General features: G+C 38.6%; 1 protein-coding gene across 3 annotated transcripts in view; it reads right to left on the bottom strand.

Annotated features, from left to right (window-relative positions):
* LOC134349531 (mitogen-activated protein kinase kinase kinase kinase 4) overlaps nt 1-20,986 on the bottom strand; it is a 277,027-nt gene that overhangs the window by 67,047 nt on the left and 188,994 nt on the right. For all 3 annotated transcript variants that reach the window (XM_063054000.1, XM_063054002.1, XM_063054001.1), the window contains 4 exons: nt 19,381-19,506; nt 13,323-13,433; nt 12,256-12,346; nt 4,961-5,091 (listed from right to left, as the gene is read on the bottom strand). In XM_063054000.1, the coding sequence (XP_062910070.1) occupies nt 4,961-5,091; nt 12,256-12,346; nt 13,323-13,433; nt 19,381-19,506 (459 nt within the window). The remainder of the gene's footprint in view (nt 1-4,960; nt 5,092-12,255; nt 12,347-13,322; nt 13,434-19,380; nt 19,507-20,986) is intronic.

Genomic DNA, 20,986 nt, shown 5'->3' with positions numbered 1-20,986 from the left:
AAACTGAAAGGCTGCCTCCAATATAGGTGCTACTACAAAAAAAATTAAACTTCTTGTGACTGTCAAAACGCATGGAACTTTAAATTACCCTACTAACTGGAAAAAACGTGCAAGTCGTTGACCATCAAGAACATGAAAAATCCTCACAATCTTAACCAAAAAAAATCGCTGAAATTATTGAAGTACAAAAAGAGAAGAGGGAAGAGGCTAGGCCATGGGAAAAATGGTGTGTCACAAATGATCTTAATTGAATCATTCAGTCATAGACAAAAGGTTCATATCTGAAGTCACCATCAATTTAGAAGCAACAGCAAATTGTGAGTATAATTGGAGAAAGATAGTTGTTGTCCAAGTAAACTGATGGAAGACATTTTGCCGCAGATAAATATGAAAAAGTATTTAGAATTTCATTATTTTTTTTCCATTTTTTTTAATAACTAAAACAAAACAAAAGAGGTTAGGCTATGGTTGAACACATACATGTTTTTAAATGGAAGATACTGTTAAAGAAATGATACCAGATAAATCCAATAGAATTATACTAAGCAAAAAAGGTATATAGTTATTAAAGGATTGTTCCTCTGAGTAATCAAAGCAATAGTTGAAAGGACTCTGACAGAGATGTATTAGATTTGGTTTACAGGTCTGCCCCAGTTTAAAAATGCATGAATAAGCAGGTTGAAGCAGTAGGATGGGCAGGGATGGATTTGACGGATGCTGTGGGGCTGCTTACATCTTCTGCTGGGTAGCAGAGGAAAGTCACAGCAATCAGGTTTCTAGCTCTGAGTCTAACTCAGTGATCAGAAGAAAAGAGGGGAGAAGAGGCAAGTAGTAGTGTAAGGGGAGTAATTATTTTGGGGAACAGACAGGAGGTTTTGTGGGCAAGAACAAGACTCAGGGATGGCATGATGCCTCTCAGCTGCCAAGGCCAGGGGCATCTCAGGTTAAGTCCATGGCATTCTTAAGAGGGAGGGTGAGAAGCCAGAGGTCATGATCCACCTCAGTGTCAATGACAGAGGCAGTAAGGGTGAAGGGATCCTGCAGAGTGAGTTCAGCGAGTTAGCTGCCAAGTTAAAGTGCAGGACCTCCAGGGTGGTGATCTCAGGATTCCTACCTGTGCCACTTGATAGTGAGATCTGAGGGGGGTGGATTAAAGGGACAGAAGTGTGTAGGGGAGCACTTTGGATCTAGTAATCATAACTCCGTTAGCTTCAAGATAATAATGGAGATAGGTAGGTCTAGCCCTCAGGTTGAGATTTTAAATCGGAGAAAGGCCAATTTTGATGTCATCAAAAAGGCCCTGGCAAGTGCGGACTTGGATAGCTTGTTCTCTGGCAAGAGTGCTTTTCACTTCAAAAGTGAAATGTTGAGAATACTGAACTTGTATGTTCCAATGAGAATGAAAGGAAAAGCTAACAGGTATAGGAAAACTTGCTTTTTGAGGCATTATGAGAGCTAGAAGGAGATCAACAGGACTGAAAGGAGGTCAAGAGGGCTGAAAGGAGGCAAGAGTTTGCTCTGGCAAAACAGGTGAAGGAGAAACCCAGGAGCTTCTACAGATATATTGAGCAAAAGGATAGCAAAGGAAAAAATTTGTCCACTTGAAGATCTGTGCATTCATCTATGCATAAAGCCAAAAGAGAAAGGGATGATCTTAAAAGGACTTTTTTGCATTTGTATTTACTAAGGAGACAGAGTCTATAGAACAGAGGCAAAGCAGTAGTGAGTTCGTGGACTGTATACAGAAGAGGATGTGCTTGTTATCTTGAGGCAAATTAGGGTGGATAAGTCCCCTGGGCCTACAAGGAGCCCCTCTAATCTTTTGATTAGAGGGTGGTGCAAAAATTGCAAGGGTCCTGACAGAGGTACTTAACCACAGCTGAGGTGACAGGGTCTGGAGGATACCTAATGCCCCATTGCTCAAGAAAGCTCTTGAGAATAAGTTGAGAAATTACAGACCAGAAGACCTGATGTCAGTAATGTGTAAATTATTGGAAGGTATTCTAATGGATAGGATATACAAGTATTTGAATAGGCAAGGCCTGATTTGGGTTAGTCAACATGACAGTGCATGGTAGGTTTGCCTAGCCAATTTTAGAGTTTTTCCAAATAAGTTTACCAGGGAGGTTAATGAAGGAAAGGCAGTGGATGCTGTCTACATGGACTTTAGCAAGGCCTTTAACAAAGTCCCACATGGCAGTCTCTGGTCATGAAGGTTCAGTCACTTTGCATTCAGGATGAGGTAAAAAATGGATTCCATATTAGTTTTGTGGGAGAAGCCAGGGTGGTAATTGATGGCTGCCTCTCTAACCGAAGGGCCATGACTAGTGGTGCGCGGCAGAGATCTGTGATGGTTTGTCGCTGTTTGTCATTTATATCAAAGATCTGGATGATAAACCTGATCAGCAAATTTGTGGATGACACCAATATTTTGGGCATAGTGGACAGCGAGGAAAGCTATCAAATCTTGCAATGGGAACTGGACCGACTGGGAAAACAGGCTGAATAACGGCAAATTCAATTCAGTGCAGACAAGTGTGAGGTGTTGTATCTTGGGAAGACAAACCAGGGGAGGACCTGCACAGCGAACAGTAGGGCACTGAGTACAGTGAAACGAAGTGGGAATACGGATCCATAATTCATCTGAAGTGTTGTCACAGGTAGAAAGGGTTGTTAAAAATAGTTTTTCGCACATTGGCCTTCATATGTCAGTGCTGAATACAGGTGCTGGGATGTTCAGTTGAAGCTGTACAAGACTTTGGTGAGTACTAAATGCAGCTCTAGTCACCTACCTACAGGAAAGACATCAATAAGATTAACAAAGAACAGAGAACATTAACAAGGGTTTCTCCAAGACTTGAGGAACTGAGTTATAGAAAAAGGTTGAATTGGTTAAGACTTTTTTTTGATGGGTAAATGCAAGCAGACATTTTCCACTGTGTAAGACTAGAAAAGAGGTCATAGGTTAAAGGTGAAAGAAATATTTGAAGGGAACCTGAGGGGGAGCTTTTTCCACTAAGAAAGGGGAAGAAACTGCCATTGGAATTGGTGAATGTGGGTTTGAGTACAATATTTAAGAGAAGCATGGATAAATACAAGGATGGTGGGGGTGGTATGGAGAGCTACAGTCTAGGACTGGGCCAATGGGACGAGGCAGACTAACAGTTTGGCATGGACTAAATGGGCCAAAGGGTCTGTTTCAGAATTCTATGACTGAGTGGAACTCTATCATAACCTGTCTTCTGCCTGTTTTGCAAAAAACTATTGCCTGTGTTCGGCAATTTGACATATGAAATTATCACAAGAACAATTAGGAAATTAAATGATATTCTATAAAGAGATTTATTTGAAAATTGAACATGCTGCTGCAGTTACTATTTTGCAAGTTTTAAAAATCTCTGCAAATACTATTGAAAAAAGTGAAGTAGACATGCAGTTAATAGCTTCAAATGAAGCATTTATATAAGCACATGTATGGGTAGACTGATGGTCATAATCTGGAACAAATCACACATTTTTAATTGAAGATTAGACAGATCTGATTTAGAGAATTTATTGTGCCAAAAATTGATTGAAAATAATGGTTAGTTCAGCAGTAGCCCATGTTAATAAGAGTTAAGTTAATTTTCTTACAGTTACAACAGGAGGGAACAGACTTTGGTAGGAAGTATACCTCAGCACATTGCATCAATTAAAACTCCAGTGCGATGCCACTTATTCCCCCCCCCCAAGTTTCTTCTCTTGTAACCATTGTTCTGCTATGGACCCATACAAATTATGATCCTGCCAAACTGTATTTTAAACCACCATTAACATATGTTTTCAACTAAATATGACAGCTACAATAAAATTGTGCACAAATATTATTTAAGACTCCCAATTCAATAAATGTTGATAAATTTATAAGCAATTATGCTCCATCATTTGAATTTGGGATTGAGTTCTGGTGATAGTACAAGGATGAAAAAGTCAAATTTCCAAAAGAAAAAAAAACACACATTAGTCTGGATTTGAAATCAAAGCAGAAAAGCATAAATGGAAAAAATAACTTTTGCAAAGTAATCACTGCCAATTTATTAAAGACTTATTAAGTGGAAGAGAGAAAACACAATTTCAGAATTAAGGATCTACTTTAACCAATTGAAAGCACAAGCCACAAGCCAAATGATGTTGGGAGAATTTCAAATGGCTCCAGACACAGGCAGCAGAGTTTTGGATGTTTTATTTTTCCAGTGAAAGCCTAGGTACATTAAAACATTAAATCCAATTCATTTGTCTGGATAGTTTTCAGAGAGCAGGGGTAAAAATAGATTATCCGTCCCCTATCATATTTGTTTCCCCACAGAGATGAATGCATGCAAACAGAATTAAATGAAAGTTGCAAGAAACTTCTGATCCTGGAATATTAAGAAATTCAGCCATTGAAGCAGCATCTATGGGGTTTGGGGAGGGGTATGGGATGAAATTATCAACATTTCAGGGTCAAAACTCTGCATGGGATTAAATCAGAAGTGAATTGCCCTTTGTCCTGATGCTGAAACAACCTTTACTGGAAATGTTTACCAAGGCCCGTATGTAATATGACCAATTCTCAAACTTCTGGAACATATCCAATATTCACTGACCAATGGGTAAGAACGGTGTTAGGGCATTAGAGGGGGGAAAAACTGCATCCATTTTTATTCTAATTTCATTTCCTTCATTCCTTACTTTGGGCAAAAAGACAAAGCAAACCCATTTTTAATATCATTTTTGGTATTCAGCTGATGATTCACCATGACACGAAAGATATTCTCCATCGCCTGTTAGCTGCAAATAAAAGGATCATAAGCTGCACAAAATGTTACCTTGTTTTAGCCTTTTTCTAAATGTTTGGTTAATGAACTGGAGGAATATGAATTTTAACCGAATCCAAGCAAGACAATAGAAGTTAACCAAATGATGAAATCCAACATCTTACTCTGTAATCGTATGTTGCATCTGGATTCTCATCACAAGCAATGACTTCTGGTGCCATCCAGTAGGGTGTTCCAATGAATGTATTCCTTCTGCCAACAGTTCTGTCCAATTGTGCACTAACACCAAAATCAACTGTAAAGAAAAATTCAGGGAAAGTGGTGACCATGTGGGGAGAATACAATGAGCGTTAACAACCAGGATATTTATTAAACAATAAAGAGCAAGAACAACTCTTTCAGACCACATCATCTGTGCTGACCAACAATGTTCCCTCTAAGTTTCAGTAGTCAGAGTGCGCAAAAATCTTAAGTTGTGCAAGTTTTTTTCCTGTGACAAAAGTATGTGCACACTGAATGCACGCATGGCACAGTTTATGTAGGTTTACAAAATATTTGACATAAAACTGCACAGAATAACAACAAAATAACATACATATTTAAGTCACTCAGTTATTTTTTCTCTCTCCTGCCTTTGGCATTTATCCATTCTTTGTAAACTCTATCTAGACTAATAGAACTTCCATCCAATTGATAGCTTTTGATCCTCATTAACATATCCAAATGACATTCACCTAAACGGTTTCTCAGCTTGTTTTTGAGTTGATTTATTAGGCTAAAACCTCGTTCACAGTCCACACTAGACTCAAGAAAGGTTCTCCCAATGTCCATCAACTGTGCAAGGTCACAAAACTGTTCATTTTGAAGTACAAATGCCACCATTTGAGCAAAGTTTGAAATCAGATTGGATTTAATTTTTTCTTGCATGAAAAATTTAAAATTATTAATCTATTACAATATTTTCAGCTAGAAAATCATGATATTTTAGACATATGGCATTAGCTTGTTCATTGCCAAATGTGAAGTCACAATCTGCAATTGCGGAGAAATCAAAAGCTGACCATTCTTGTACCTCATCTTCAGGAAACCTTTCTTCTAAATGAACACAAAGACTATTCATAAAAGTCAACAGCGAACTGTGACGTTTTCTTCACGTTGTTGGCTTAGCAAAACTTTAACTTTACAATATTAACACTGTCCGCTAAAGATGGCTGCCACCATAATACAGCTGTACAAACCGGAACAGGAGAGGTGAGGTGACATAAATTAGTGACGTGTGTTGTGGTATTTGAAAAACTGACTAACTAGTTAACAGAAACATTTAGCTAGGAGATCATTTTCAATAAGTATAATTATTAGTTACTACATTATTTTAGGTAACTAACCTTTTGTGCGCACATTAATTTCTTTGTGTGCTGGTTGAAAAACATGTGCGCACACACACGTGCACAGCTTAGAGGGAACATAGGTGACCAGTCTATCAACTTAAACTACACAGCTGCATGCACATGATCTGTGCCCCTCAATTTCCTACCTATTCATGTGCTTATATTAAGGCCTCTCAAACACTGCCATTTAAGTACAAAAAAAGTGAGAAATTCTACTTTACAATATGAAATCAATGGGTTTAATTACCACGCAAACAATGCTGGAAATTCAAGCAACACACACAAAATGCTGGTGGAACGCAGCAGGCCAGGCAGCATCTATAGGAAGTAGTACATAAAGGATGTCACTATCATGCCCTCAAATCTAACCAATAAGCTCCAGGACCTAGGCCTCAATACCTCCTTGTGCAGCTGGATTTTCTCACCTGCAACCCAGTCAGTTCATATTGGCAACATCTCCTCCACAATCACTATCAGCACAGTTGCACCACAAGTCTCTACATGATGTACATTTATGACTGGGTGGCTAAGTCACTGCACCAATGCCATATTTAAATTTGCTGATGACATCATTGTTACTGACTAAATCAAAGGTGGATTGAAAGTCTGGCTGAGTGGTACCACAGCAACAACCCCTTAAAGTCAGCAAAACCAAAGAATTGATGATTGGAGGAAGAGGAAACCAGACGTCCATGTGCCAGTCCTCATCAGAGGTGGGGAGGGTCAGCAACTTCAAATTCCTTGCTGTTATCATTTCAGGGGATCTGTCCTGGGTGCAACACAAGTGCCATTACAAAGAAGGCATGGCAGTGCCTCTACTTTTTTTTAAAAGATGATTTAGCACGTCATCTAAAACTTTGATGAACTCTAAAGACACGGAGAAGAGTGTACTGATTGGTTGCATCATGGCCGGGTATAGAAACACCCATGTCCTTGAATGGAAAAGCGTACAAAAAGTAGTGGATACAGCCTAGTCTATCACTGGTAAAGCCATCCCCAACACTGAGCACATCTACATGGAGTGCTGTCACAGGAAAGCAGCATCCATCATCAAGGACCACCACCATCCAGATCACGTTCTCTTCTCAATGCTGCTATCGGAGAGGAGGTGCACTTTTTACTTTTTTTATATTTGTACAATTTGTTGCCAGTTGCAGAGTGGTTGTTTGTTTCTTTGTATTTACTGTGAATACCCAGAAGAAAGTGAATCTCAGGGTATTTTATGGTGACAGATACATAATTTGATAATAAATTTATTTTGACTTTAAAATGTTTCGTTCCACTTCAGCTTTGAAGTAACCCAAGATATCATGGATAATTAGAAGAATCCCTCGGAAACTATTGCAATTTAAATGCATGCAGTTTAATTCCCTTCAACTGAGCAATTACAAATTGTGACATAAATAACGAAAACCAACAACAGTTAATGTTTTTGTAAATAAATCTTTAAAGCTAATTTGGGGAAAAACTCAGAATATAAACAGTATGGAAGCATCCAGATCATAAAATCTAATTCTCATTTTCATTTACAAAGCATGGAGAACACTTGTCACAATAAAGTTCAACATGAGTGTAAATTTCAGAGCCAATGAAATATTTCTTTTGTGGACATGGTTCCAGATTAATCCTGCTTTGAAAAAACAACATTGCAACAAGACTAACTGATTAAAAACAAGTTTCATAGTACCAAATAATTTATATGACAATTCAAAGTAGAAATCTGTTCTTTTTCTACATCCTTTAAATACATAAAATATATCATCCTTTCAATGTAATGATTGATTTTATCTTTTGTGCTATTGATCACTTTGTTTGTTACGGATGTTCACTTTCCAGGGTTATTGCTTATTGCTAAGCACAGCTGCATGACCTTCCTAAAGAGTCAATGTTGTTGGTGATAAAATTAAACTTTTAACAAATATTCTTTGCTCAGTTTTTTATTGTAAACAAACAGACCCCAGTTCTTAATGTAAGTAGTAAGTAGCAATTAGTTTGAAGTTGAAGGCATAGCTTTACAAAGTAAAGTGAGGAGACTTGTCTCTATCAGACAAATGCAAAACAATGGGGTGATATCACTCAGCATATTAAACATGGTTACAAGTTGCGATATTTATGTACTCAAGGGGTTAGTCCTCACAACATTAATTATGGAAGTTTGGGATCTCTGTCGCCAGAAGTTTTTAAGACCATCTGTGTGAGTTACTTTGTCCCAGCAAAAATATATAGAAAACATCACATGCAAATGTTGTCATTTAGTAAATAATAACAGAACATCAGAAAGACCAAGATTTGGTGGGGGGAAGTATGGTTTGAAATGACAAGGAGAATGTCAGAAAGACGGGAGATACAGAAAGAAGACGGGAATTCATTCCACCACCTTCGGTTTCTGTGACGGACAACTTGTTCCATTGCAACTCCTTGGCATGTTCTTCTAGTTTGTAAGAATTGTTCCAGTGTTTGGAAATCCTTTGAAGATTGTAAATCTTTTGTAATTCAGAAATCCTTAATAAATTAGAAATCCTCTGTGAATGTTAAATGTGTGTTAAGAGTTATTTGCCTGAATTTAAATATTTATCATTGAAATAAAATATCTGTTTTATTTTGGATATTCACTGTTGAGGGCTGGGGGACTTTTTGCCAAACTCAACATTCTTATAGCTGCTGACACTTCTGGAGAGGAAAGATGTTTATGCGAATGTCAAACTTCCAATGTTCTTTGTTCAGCTTTTTGTCCTGTGCTGATCAACTGGCTGGAGTGTCCACGGAGATCTTTAAACTCTCACTTCAGCAGTCTGAAATACCCAACTGCGTCAAGCAGGTTTCAATTATACAAGTACCTAAGAAGAATGTGGTATCCTGCCTCAACAACTATCATCCAGTAGCACTTACAATCACAGCAATGAAATGTTTTGAGAGTTTGGTGATGAAGCATATTAACTCCTGCCTGCACAGTGACTTGGATACACTCCAGTTTGCCTAATAGAGCAACAAGTCCACAGCAGATGCCATCTCATGGTCTCTTTACTCAACCCTGCAACATCTGGACAGCAAAAACATATACATCAGGATGCTCTTCATTGGCTAAAGCTCAACAATTAATACCATCATCCACTCAAACCTAACCAATAAGCTCCAAGACCTTGGCCTCAATAGCTTCTTGTGCAATTGGATCTTCGATTTCCTCACTTGCAGATCCCAGTGAGTTCGGATTGACAACATCTCCTCCATGATCTCCAACCGCACAGGTGCAACACAAGGCTGTGTGCTTAGCCCCCTGCTCTGGTCGCTTTACACTTATGACTGTGTGGCTAAACACAGCTTCAACCTCATATTCCAGTATGCTGATGGCACTGCTGTTGTAGGCCAATCAAAGGTGGTGATGAATTAGCATACAGTAGGGAGATTAAAAATCTGGCTGAGTGGTGCCATCGCAACAAACTCTTACTCAATGTCTGCCAGAACAAAAAGCTGATAATTGACTTCAGGAGAAGCAAACTAGAGGTCTAATCAGCCAGTATTCAGAGGACTGGAGGCGGAGAGCGTCAACAACTTTAAATTCCTCGGTGTTATTACTTCGGAGGACTTGTCCTGGGCTCAGCACACAAGGGCAATTATGAAGAAAGTATAGCAGCACCTCTACTTCCTGAGGAGTTTGCGAAGAATCAGCATGACATCTAAAACTTTGACAAACTTCTGTAGATCTGTAGTGGTGAGTATATTGACCAGCTGCATTGCAGCCTGGTATGGATATACCGATACCCTTGAATGGAAAATCCAACAAAAAGTAGTGGATATGGGTAAAGCACTCCCAACCATTGAGCACATCTACAAGAATTGTTGTCACAGGAAAGCAGCATGCATCAGAGAACCCCACTGCCCAGAACATGCTCCTTCTCACTGCTGCCATCAGGAAGTTATAGGACTGTCAGGACTCAGACCACTAGATTCAGGAATAGTTAGTTATTAGCCCTCAATCATCAGGCTCTTGAACCAAAGGGAGTAACTTCACTCAACTCCACTTGCCCCATCATTGAAATGTTCCCACAACCTATGGACTCACCTTCAAGGACTATTCATCTCATTCTTGATACTTATTGCCTATTTATTTTTATTTCTTTCTTTTTGTATTTGCAGTTTATTGCCTTTGGTTTTAAGTCCAAGTTGGTGCAGTCTTTCACTGATTCTTTTATGGTTATTTTTCTATTATGATTTATTGAGAATGCCCACCAGAAAATGGATCTCAGGGTTGTATAAGTACTTTGACAATAAATTTACTTTGAATATTTAGAAGAGAGCCAGTCTTCAGTTCTTACTGTAAATATCAACTAATAATCAGACTGAAGTTAAAAGGACAGCTTTGCAAACAAACAGCACTGTCCATAGAGCAGATTGTTGGCCCACAGCACGAGTATATTTGCTCAAGAGATGCAGTGTAAGACATTGGGGTTATATTAATTGGCCTGTATCAAACTAGAGAATGTTGGCCGCATTATCAAGTTCAAGGAAGTTTGCAGAGCAGATTGAAACCATCACTTAGCATTTCAAAAAGATGATATTATTAATGGTGAAAAGTTTGCTTACTCAAAGAGTCAGCATTCAAGCATTAACTTTGGGTATCTGGGATACCCATCCCCAGAGCTTTTAGACCATCTGTGTGAAAAGTTATGTGAAAAAATATCACATGGCAAAAAACAAAAATCAGCCAAGTTGCAAAAACACAGTATAAATGCAAGACAGCAGTCAGGCCAGTAAGGAATGGTCGAGGAACATAAAGAAGAAAGACAGAAAGATGGGGAAAATAAAATCCATTCCGCTGCCTTCGATTTCTATGAGAGACAACTCATAGAAATTGCGATTGTCTGCAACTCATTGATATGTCTTAACAGCTTACATGAATTTTACCTGTGTTTTGCATTTTAGAAATCATTTGTAATTTGGAAATCTTTTACTAGATAGTGAACACAGTACATAAGCTAGTTTTTGAAGAGTCGGTGGATACTTAAAGTCTTCCTTTGAAATTAGGGCTTTGCAGACAGGGAACCCAAATAGTCATAATTGGCAGTGAAAGTGATGACCAGAGTTCCCAATGGCAATTTTGCTTCACCACTAGAAGTGAAATTTCTTGTAAAGGCATTGAATAACTTCAATTCATAGATATTCTTAGACTATTGCTATCTTCATCAAATTTTAAAAAGCATGAGAGTATCTCTAAGTAGTAAACAATTCTAATTTATTTGTACAATTTTAAGAAATTATTGCTATACTCTCTTCATTACCAGCCAGCAAAATTAAGACACACACATAAGACCAATCTAGCAGTTACATATTATTCATTACACACAAACCTTAGATACGTCTAGTGCCCAAAACTTTAGCATAGTACTGTAGTAATTTAATGTATTGCACTGTACTGCTGCCACAAAAAAAAACAAATTGCATGCCATGTGAGTGATGACAAACCTAGATTTGACATGGGTCACTGTTGTGCACTGAGAGTTGAAAGGGGACAGGGAGAGGGGAATCATGGTTGGGAAAAGGGGAAGGAAGCACTGGAGAGACATTCTGTAATGATCAATAAACCAACTGTTTGGAATCAAATTACCTTGCCTGATGTCTCAGGGCTGGGTGTGTCTACACCCATACACCCCCCCCAACCCTGGTGCTGCTCCACTGCCATTTGTCCCATCCCCCACCCTGATGCTGCTCCTGTCATTTGCCTAATGCCCCTCCTGTGGTGTTCGACCCTTGCCATTTCCAACATCCCTTGCTCCCCTCAGATTTACAAACTCTCTTTCCACTCTATGTTGATGAACATGCCTAAGAATTTTGCACAATACTGTATACTATCATAGAACTTAACTTTGGGCCAACCTAATTAAAAACTCAAGCACATTATGGCAAACACTGAAGTTGCCATCTACTTGCCTTGAATCTTAAACTCAACCAGCTCTTGGCAAGTAAGTACATAAAGATTTTTTTTCTTATTGGAAGTGAATTTAATTGCTTTCCCTGTCAGATATGGAACCACCATTTAAAATGCAGTCTCTGGCTTTCCAATATTAATTACATACCCAGCTTCACTTCAGCATTTTCTGTCAGCAATACATTCTGGCCTTTGATATCACGATGAATTACGTGATGGACATGAAGATGTGACAACCCCTAAAAACAAATTAAACAAATGTAAGTATGATATGTATTTTCGCTAAATGAGATCAATGCAAAAGGGGAAAAAAATCTAACATCTACGCTTGCATTTGCTTACAGATTCATTGCCTATTTCATAATCTTTGTATATTAACATTTTTAAGAACCTGAATCAATTACACAATTAAGCCAAAATAACAATAAACTAACAAGAAAATAACTTGAAAAATAGGCAGGAGATAAAAAAAGAACTTAGCACTTCTATCTCAATGATACAGCGTAAAATCCAAAAATTGCAGTTAGGGCAGCCCGAGTCATGCAATTTATAGCATAAAAATCTGGGACTCAGTTAGGGAAGGATATATCATTCCACATTAATCTGAGGCACTGGATATTTTTTTCAGCTGAACCTGTCTTCTTGTTTTGCTTACAAAAGTAGCAGAAATGATACAATTCTGAACAGACCACAGCAGCCATGAAAGGAAACAAATCAGATCTTGTGCGATGTCTGGAATACTTCTATATTTTAAACACATTTTGAGGTCTGAAGGGCAGCAAAAATGGCAGCTACCCAGACAGCTGATGCTTATTCCAAAAAAAAGCTCTGGTGAACAAGAGAGCTTGGAAAGTAATTTTATCAGGTTACTTTAATTCAAAAGAAACCAAACAAAATTAAATGGTCTACATAATATGAACACTATTTTTTAAATGAAGAATTTTATTTTAACCATTTATCAATTAAAAAAAAAGGTCTTTAAGATTAGGTTGCTAATCTGTTAGTAATACTTCAAATTCAACTCCCATAAAAGTTGAATGGAGGCCAGACCAAAGTGCTGAAACAGAATCTCTAAAGGACCTGTTGATACTAAATCCACATTTATGCAATCATAATGGATTTTTCCTTGCTTGGATAAGTTATGGTCTTCCACTTTGATCATAAACACCTGCAAAACAACCAGCTTTTGGACTTTGTTCAAAAATCTATGCTCACCCGAAGGATCTCTCTACAGATGTATGCAATCCAGTCTTCCTTCAGGGAATTTCCTTTTGTGTTTTTCACTAAGTCAGTAATGGATCCTGCACCACAAAACTCCATTACAAGCTATTGGGGGAAAAAAAGTTTTAGAAAAATTACAGCAACTGACTTCAATTGTGTCAATTAAGATCTTATTTCAATCTCATAGCTCCATCATAACAATTGTTAACCACACAACTCAAACCATTAAAAAGTACTATATTTCACTTTACTTCAAGATCAATGCACTGCTTTATTTAAAATAGGAATGACTTTATACAAACTCTCCACAAAAAAAAACTTTACTTGACAACAGGTAATGACTTTCTGACATTCACAGGTAAAATTTAGATCTAAAAATTTCATATGGATCACTATTATTTTTGACCAAAAGTAATTATAGAAAGATCAACTTAAAGTTAAAAGAAAAATGTTTGTTGACTTTTGAAGAGAATATTATGTCTATGCCATTAGGAATGGATCTACTTTGATACCACAGCATATGGTGTAGCATATGGGGAAAGGCTTCAAATGAATGGAGCTCACATGGCAATTGATAATGAATTAGTCTACACTACTTTCTTCCTCAGATGTTTCATGATTATAGCTCTCAATTCATGTACTATATAATTTAACTAAATGCAGAGGATAGACACACCTGTAATCATTTTTATAAGTAAACGCCAGTTTGATTTATTGGTGGCAATCTTGTCTTAACTGAGAAGACGTTTGCCAAGGTTGACTGTGGGACTTGTTCACATAATCTACCATACAAATAAAGGAGCAAGAGTAAATCACTCAACCCATCGCGGCTGCTAGAATTGTAACCAAGATGCCACATTTCTGTTTATCTAAGGCGCTCTTGCTTCTTGTGAAACAAGAATCTATTTATTTCCATGAGGAGCCATTCACTCTCCAGGATGATGTTCTACCAACTATCCAGCAAAGAACTGGGTTCATTGTTGTCACGGTCACCACACAATCATGCTAGGGACCCCTCTGTTAAAATATGCATATATTAAAAAAAAATCTTCTGATACTTAAAAATATCAAGTGTTATCGAAATGCATAGTTATTTCCTCACCCAAACCCACATAGAAAATTAACTTGTTCCACCATTGCTTATGCAGATTTGAATGAAGATATATATTTAAATGAAATGCTTAAAAGAGGCTTTTGCCTGGAACGACATCATAATGCTGTAAATAAATTTCCTCAATAAAATCTTAAGAACATTACAGCCACTTATTTGGGAAAACTCTTAAAGAACAAAAACAAATTGAGAAAATAGCTGGGATTTCCTCAGTTTATTTGAGATAATGCCACTTAATTGGGGCAGAAGACTGTCAGTCACGAGCATTTGTGTGGCTGTTAGATACTAATCCGTGCTTAGAGTGAACAATTGCATGTGCAATTGATATGTTATCCATTTGGGCCGATGATGCCAATTCAGAAAGCAGTAATCTTTGATCATTTACTTTTTTTAAAAAATTGAAACCTTTGCCAAGATGCGTCAGAAAGATTTGTCACAAGCAGAAAAAGTGATCCTACTGGACCAAATTAAAAGTCACCTGCTTAACACCACACATCGTAGCTGGCAGAGATCTACAACTACATGCTTGATACATCAGCAAAATAAACCGTGAGAAGAATGGGCGTTACGCAGGGACAACAGGGAACATCCCAGAAATGAAAGGAGTGAAGTTAAGTATCCAGATGTTGAAGAAGCCCTGGGTCTTTTCCATTGTAACTGTACGAGGCGTGCATGTCAGGGGGCCAATGCTAAAAATGTCAGAGGAACAAGCTAAAAAGCCAGGTCACAGATTTTAAAGCACAGATGGTTGGTTGTCTCAATGGAAGTATACGTTCCACATTAAATTCAAGAACGCACATGGCGAGAAAGGTAGTGCGGATTAACTTGCTTCAACAATATTTTGCAGATGTTATCTACGACGCTGATGAAACAGGCCAAGCCAGATTGTCCTCTTTGCTACAAACATGCAACACTATCAAGTTTAAAGGAAACAATGTTTCACATAACTGCGTTATGTTGTTCAAATATGTCATGAACAAAAATGTCCATTCGCTCAAATAAATGACTGGATGAACATTGACCAGAATTTATATGAGAAATAGGTTTACTATCACTAACTTTCATGTCAAGAAATTTGTTGTTCTGCAGCACAGTGCAAAGACAAAAGTTACTATAACTTACAAACTAAACAGTGCAAAATGAGCAGCAAAGTGGCATTCATGACCTGTTCAGAACATTGATGGTGGAGGGGAAGAAGCTGTTCCTAAATTGTTGAGTAGGGGTCTTCAGAATACTACACTCCCTCCCTGATGGTAGTAACAAGAAGAAAGCATACATGGTAAATGGTAGGGCATTGAAGAATGCAGTAGAACAGAGGGATCTAGGAATAATGGTGCATAGTTCCCTGAAGGTGGAATCTCATGTGGATAGGGTGGTGAAGAAAGCTTTTGGTATGCTGGCCTTTATAAATCAGAGCATTGAGTATAGGAGTTGGGATGTAATGTTAAAATTGTACAAGGCATTGGTAAGGCCAAATTTAGAGTATTGAGTACAGTTCTGGTCACCGAATTATAGGAAAGATGTCAACAAAATAGACAGAGTACAGAGAAGATTTACTCAAATGTTACCTGGGTTTCAGCACCTAAGTTACAGAGAAAGGTTGAACAAGTTGGGTCTTTATTCTTTGGAGCGTAGATGGTTGAGGGGGGACGTGACAGAGGTATTTAAAATTATGAGGGGGATAGATAGAGTTGATATGGATAGGCTTTTTTCCATTGAGAGTAGGGGAGATTCAAATAAGAGGACATGAGTTGAACGTTATGGGGCAAAAGTTTAGGGGTAACACAGGGGAAACTTCTTTACTCAGAGAGTGGTAGCTGTGTGGAACGAGCTTCCAGCAGAAGCGGTAGAGGCAGGTTCGATATTGTCATTTAAAGTAAAATTGGATAGCTATATGGACAGGAAAGGAATGGAGGGTTATGGGCTAAGTGCAGGTCGGTGGGACTAGGTGAGAGTAAGCGTTCGGTATAGACTAGAAGGGCCTAGATGGCCTGTTTCCGTGCTGTAATTGTTATATGGTTATATGGTTAAATATCTATCTTCAGCTCAGACTATATAAGAGTACGTTCTCCCAACTTCCCCTTCCTGATGTTCATTGTCAGTTCTTTGATCTTGCCGATTCTGAATATGAGGCTGTTGTAGCAAGATATTACTTGGTAGATGCAGAGTCATCTATAAAAATTGTTCATCTTACTGGTGACAGAATGTCTTGAACTTAGTATTTCAGATATATTTGTGCAGTGAGAAATAAATATTTCCCAATCCACATAGTAAAGCAGAACTTAATTTTGTGTCAGTAAAGTAGAGGCACGGTTTCTAGGCACAAGGTCAGCAGAACGCTTTCTAGCACAGGTGACTCTGGCTCAATTCCCGCCTGATGGGTTTGCTCCAGGCGTTTCGGCTTCCTCCCACAGTCCAAAGATATACTGGTTGGTAGGTTAATTGGTCATTGTAAACTGTCTCGTGATTGGGTCAGGACTAAATCAGGGGATTGCTGGGCAGCATGGCTTCAAGGGCCAGAAGAGCCTACTCCGCACTGTATCTCAAAAAATAAATAAACTTTGTAAATTAAATTATTACCTTCTACACATTTTACTATTATCTTACTAAGTTTCTATTATCCCTCTATGAAAGAGAGACAAAACATAGAACAGTACAGCACAAAACAAGCCCTTTGGCCTGAGATGTTGTGCCAACTTTTTAACTTACTCCCAAGATCAATTTAATGCTACCCTCCCACATAGACCATTTTTCTTTCATCCACGTGCCTATCTAAGGGTCTCTTAAATGTTCCTAGTGTACAAGCCTCTACCATCACCCCGGCAGTGTCTTCTGCACACTCACCACACTAATTAAAATCCTACCTCTCACATCTCCCCTATACTTTTCCTCCAATCATATTAACCATTTCTGCCCTGGAAAAATGGGGCTGTCAGCTCACCCTAGTTGTGACTCTTATCTAACAAACCACCAAGTTACCTGCCATCCTCCTTCGCTCCAAGGAGAAACACTCTATCTTGCCCAATCTTTCCTCATAAGGCATGCTCTCTAATCCAGGTATCACACCAATATATCATCTCTGCATCCTTTCTAAAGCTTCCACGTCCTTCCAATAGTGAATCAACCAGGATTCAACAAAACACTCCGAGAGTGGTCTAATCAGAGTCTTATAGAGCTGCACATTATCTTGTGGCTCGTTAACCCAGTCCCCAAACTAACAGACCATAACCAAGCAACTTGCAGGCCAACTTTGAGAGATTCCAAGATCCCCCTGTTCCACCACACTTCAAAAAATCCCACCTTTACCCCTGTGTTCTGCCTTTATTTCCACCTACCAAATGAATTACTTCACACTTTCCCAGATTAAACTCCATCTATCACTTCTCAGCCCTGCTCTGCACCCTATCATGTCCCATTGTGTCCTACAACATTCTACTCGAACCACAGCAGCACCAACATTCCTGCCATCTGCATAATTATTAACCCACTCTTCCACTTCCCCATCCAAAAAAAAAATCAGGAAGAGCAGGATCCCAGAACAGATCCCTGCAGAACACCACCAGTCACTGACCTCAAGGCAGAATATGCTCTATCTAGTGCCTTCCTGTATTATGTGGGCAAGCCAATTCAGAATTTACGTGGCCAAGCTTCCCTGGATCCATGCCTTCTGACTTTCTGAATGAGCCCATGATGGGGCTCGGTAATATTTCCTCAAAGAATTCAATCAAGCTTATAAGGCACAACCTGCCCCTCACAAAGCCATGCTGACTATCCCTAATCAGACTATGCTTCTCCAAATGCTCTAAGGATCTGTCTCTAAGAACCTCTGATTGCCACCACAGATGCAAGACTCTCTGGTCTATAATTCCCAGGTTTATCCCAATTACCCTTCCTTGAACAAAGGAATATTTGCCAACTTCCAATCTTCTGAAACTACTCCTGTGGCTGGTGAGGATGCAAAGATCCTTGCCAAAGGCACAGCAATCTCTTCCCTTGCTTCCTGTAATAATTTAGGGTACACCCTTTCTGGCCCCAGGGACTTGCCTATGAAAAGTTCCAGCACATTCTTTTTCATTATATCAAGATGATCGAGCATATTAGCCTGTTCCACACTGAGTTCACATTGGTCCAAGTCCCTTTCACAGGTGAATACTGAAGGACATCCCTACTTACTCTGACTCCACGCATACGTTTCTTTTTTTATCCCTGATTAATCCCACTTTCACTCATGAATGTGTAGAACCCCCTTGGGTTTTCCTTAATCATACTCGCCCAAGCTTTCTCGTGTCCCTTCTAGCTCTCCTAAGTCCTTTCTTAAGCTTCTTCCTGGCTACCTCCTAAGTCTCAAGAGCTCTGTCTGTCCCTTGCTTCCTAAACCTTAAGTAAGCTTCTTTCTTCCCCTCAATTGGAGGCGAAGGTAACCAGAAGAAAAATGGACCATGGGCTCTTTGGGGGGCTTTACTATTGCTTGTATAGTGGGGTGGTGCAGTGGGGGGGGGTGGAAATCAGTTCTTTTTCTGGAGCAAATGGGGAGGGGGAAGAGGGGGAAGTGGGGGAGGGCTGATGCTTTTGCTGCTCTTTGTGTATGGGTTGGGAAGGAGGAGCTTCAGAGCTCTAACATCTGTCATTCATTCTTTAGGTTTTTTCTATTTCATGGATGTCTGGGAAGAGTAAGAATTTCAGGTTGTATACTGTATATATTCTCTGATATTAAATTGAACCATTGAACCTTAATCTTCTCAGCAAATTGAATATTTACAGCAAATATCAGTATGTTAAAACTGTTATTACTTTGTTATTTGCAAAATAATAAAAATGATGGGATAAAGTTTTGTAGAAAATTCAATAACCAGCGAACTACTGCATACTTCAAAGCAATTCATTCTATATGAAAATGCACAGTCCCTGCACACAGTGTAAAACATATTATATTTTTCTTACCCAGAGTTGATCATCGTGTCCTGGAGGACTTTTCTTTATAAAAGCACCATAGTAGGTTGCGATATTTCTGTGGTGAGAATATTTTTTCAACATATTGATTTCCAGTTTGATTTCTTCCTCTTCATCCTACAAGAGAAAAGACAATTTCATAAAGATATAAAACTATGAAAAAAATTAAATACTTCGACAGCATTTTAAAATTAGCCTAATTAAATTGTGAAGTATTTCAATTTACCAGAAAACAGTAAATTACCAAGCTGGCCTTGGATTTTGACTGTGCTGGTACTTCTTTGCTTCATATTTTGGATCAAAAACATCAGCGCAAACCCCTTGTATCACAAGTCCATTTGGAACTTCAACTTTTCCACTCAAACACTTAAGTTTCTTATTAATATAAGCCTATATTACACATGATCTCTATACTCAAAATCATCTTGATTATGCCTTTGTAAACTGTAGTGATACAGCAATGCAAATTGTTACAACTCCTCAAAAACATTCTGCCATAATATTGCCAAATGTTATAATTATTTACAAACAGTGGAAAACTAGAAGGAACAGGTCAGAATATTTTCCTGGATTGCAAAATTAGAAGACAGTATAGCCGATTCCAGTTAATTGTGACTCATGGGGACCAGTACCTTTTGGCCCAATGAAGCGGTTGCCCCAATTAGCCAAAGTTTCATGGTAATAGTTATTAAAAAGTATAACAAAGACAAAGTTGCAATTGAGTAAAAAATTATGTATTTAAATGAAATATAGAACAAACTAGAAACACTGCCAATACTATTACGCCACTATATAACTGTTTTAGTTCCTAATAGTTATCGACGGAGACTTATAGAGCCATGTTCTTTTGGTTGACTGTAAACGAACAAAATCAGAAACCTAATGCAGATAATGAACTGCCATCATACAATTTTGGATAGTCAACGGCAGACGCAATCTCCATGACTCTTCACACGGCTTTAGACCACCTAGACAACACAAACACCTATGTCAGGATGCTGTTCATCAACTATAGCTCAGCATTTAATACCATCATTCCCACAATCCTGACTGAGAAGTTACAGAACCTGGGCCTCTGTACCTCCCTCTGCAACTGGATCCTTGACTTCCTAACCGGAAGACCACAGCCTGTGTGGATTGGTGATAACATATCCTCTTCGCTGACGATCAACACTGGCACACCTCAAAAGTTTGTGCTTAGCCCACTGCTCTACTCTCTGTATATACATAACTGTGTGGCTAGGCATAGCACAAACACCATCTACAAATTTGCTGATGATACAACCATTTTTGGTAGAATCTCAGGTGGTGACGAGAGGCTGTACAGGAGTGAGATATGCCAAATAGTGGAATGGTGTTGCAGCAACAACCTGGCACTCAACATCAGTAAGACGAAAGAGCTGATTGTGGACTTCAGGAAGAGTAAGATGAAGAAACACATACCAATCCTCACAGAGGGATCAGAAGTGGATAGACTGAGCAGCTTCAAGTTCCTGGGCGTCAAGATCTCTGAGGATCTAACCTGGACCCAGTGTATTGATGATGTCATAAAGAAGGTAAGACAGCGGCTATTATTTATTAGGAGTTTGAAGCGATT

This window comes from Mobula hypostoma, chromosome 7 (assembly GCF_963921235.1).
Source record: "Mobula hypostoma chromosome 7, sMobHyp1.1, whole genome shotgun sequence".
NCBI lineage: Eukaryota > Metazoa > Chordata > Chondrichthyes > Myliobatiformes > Myliobatidae > Mobula > Mobula hypostoma.
The sequence above is the reverse complement of the archived record's forward strand: the minus strand, read 5'-3'. Positions and strand labels throughout refer to the sequence as shown.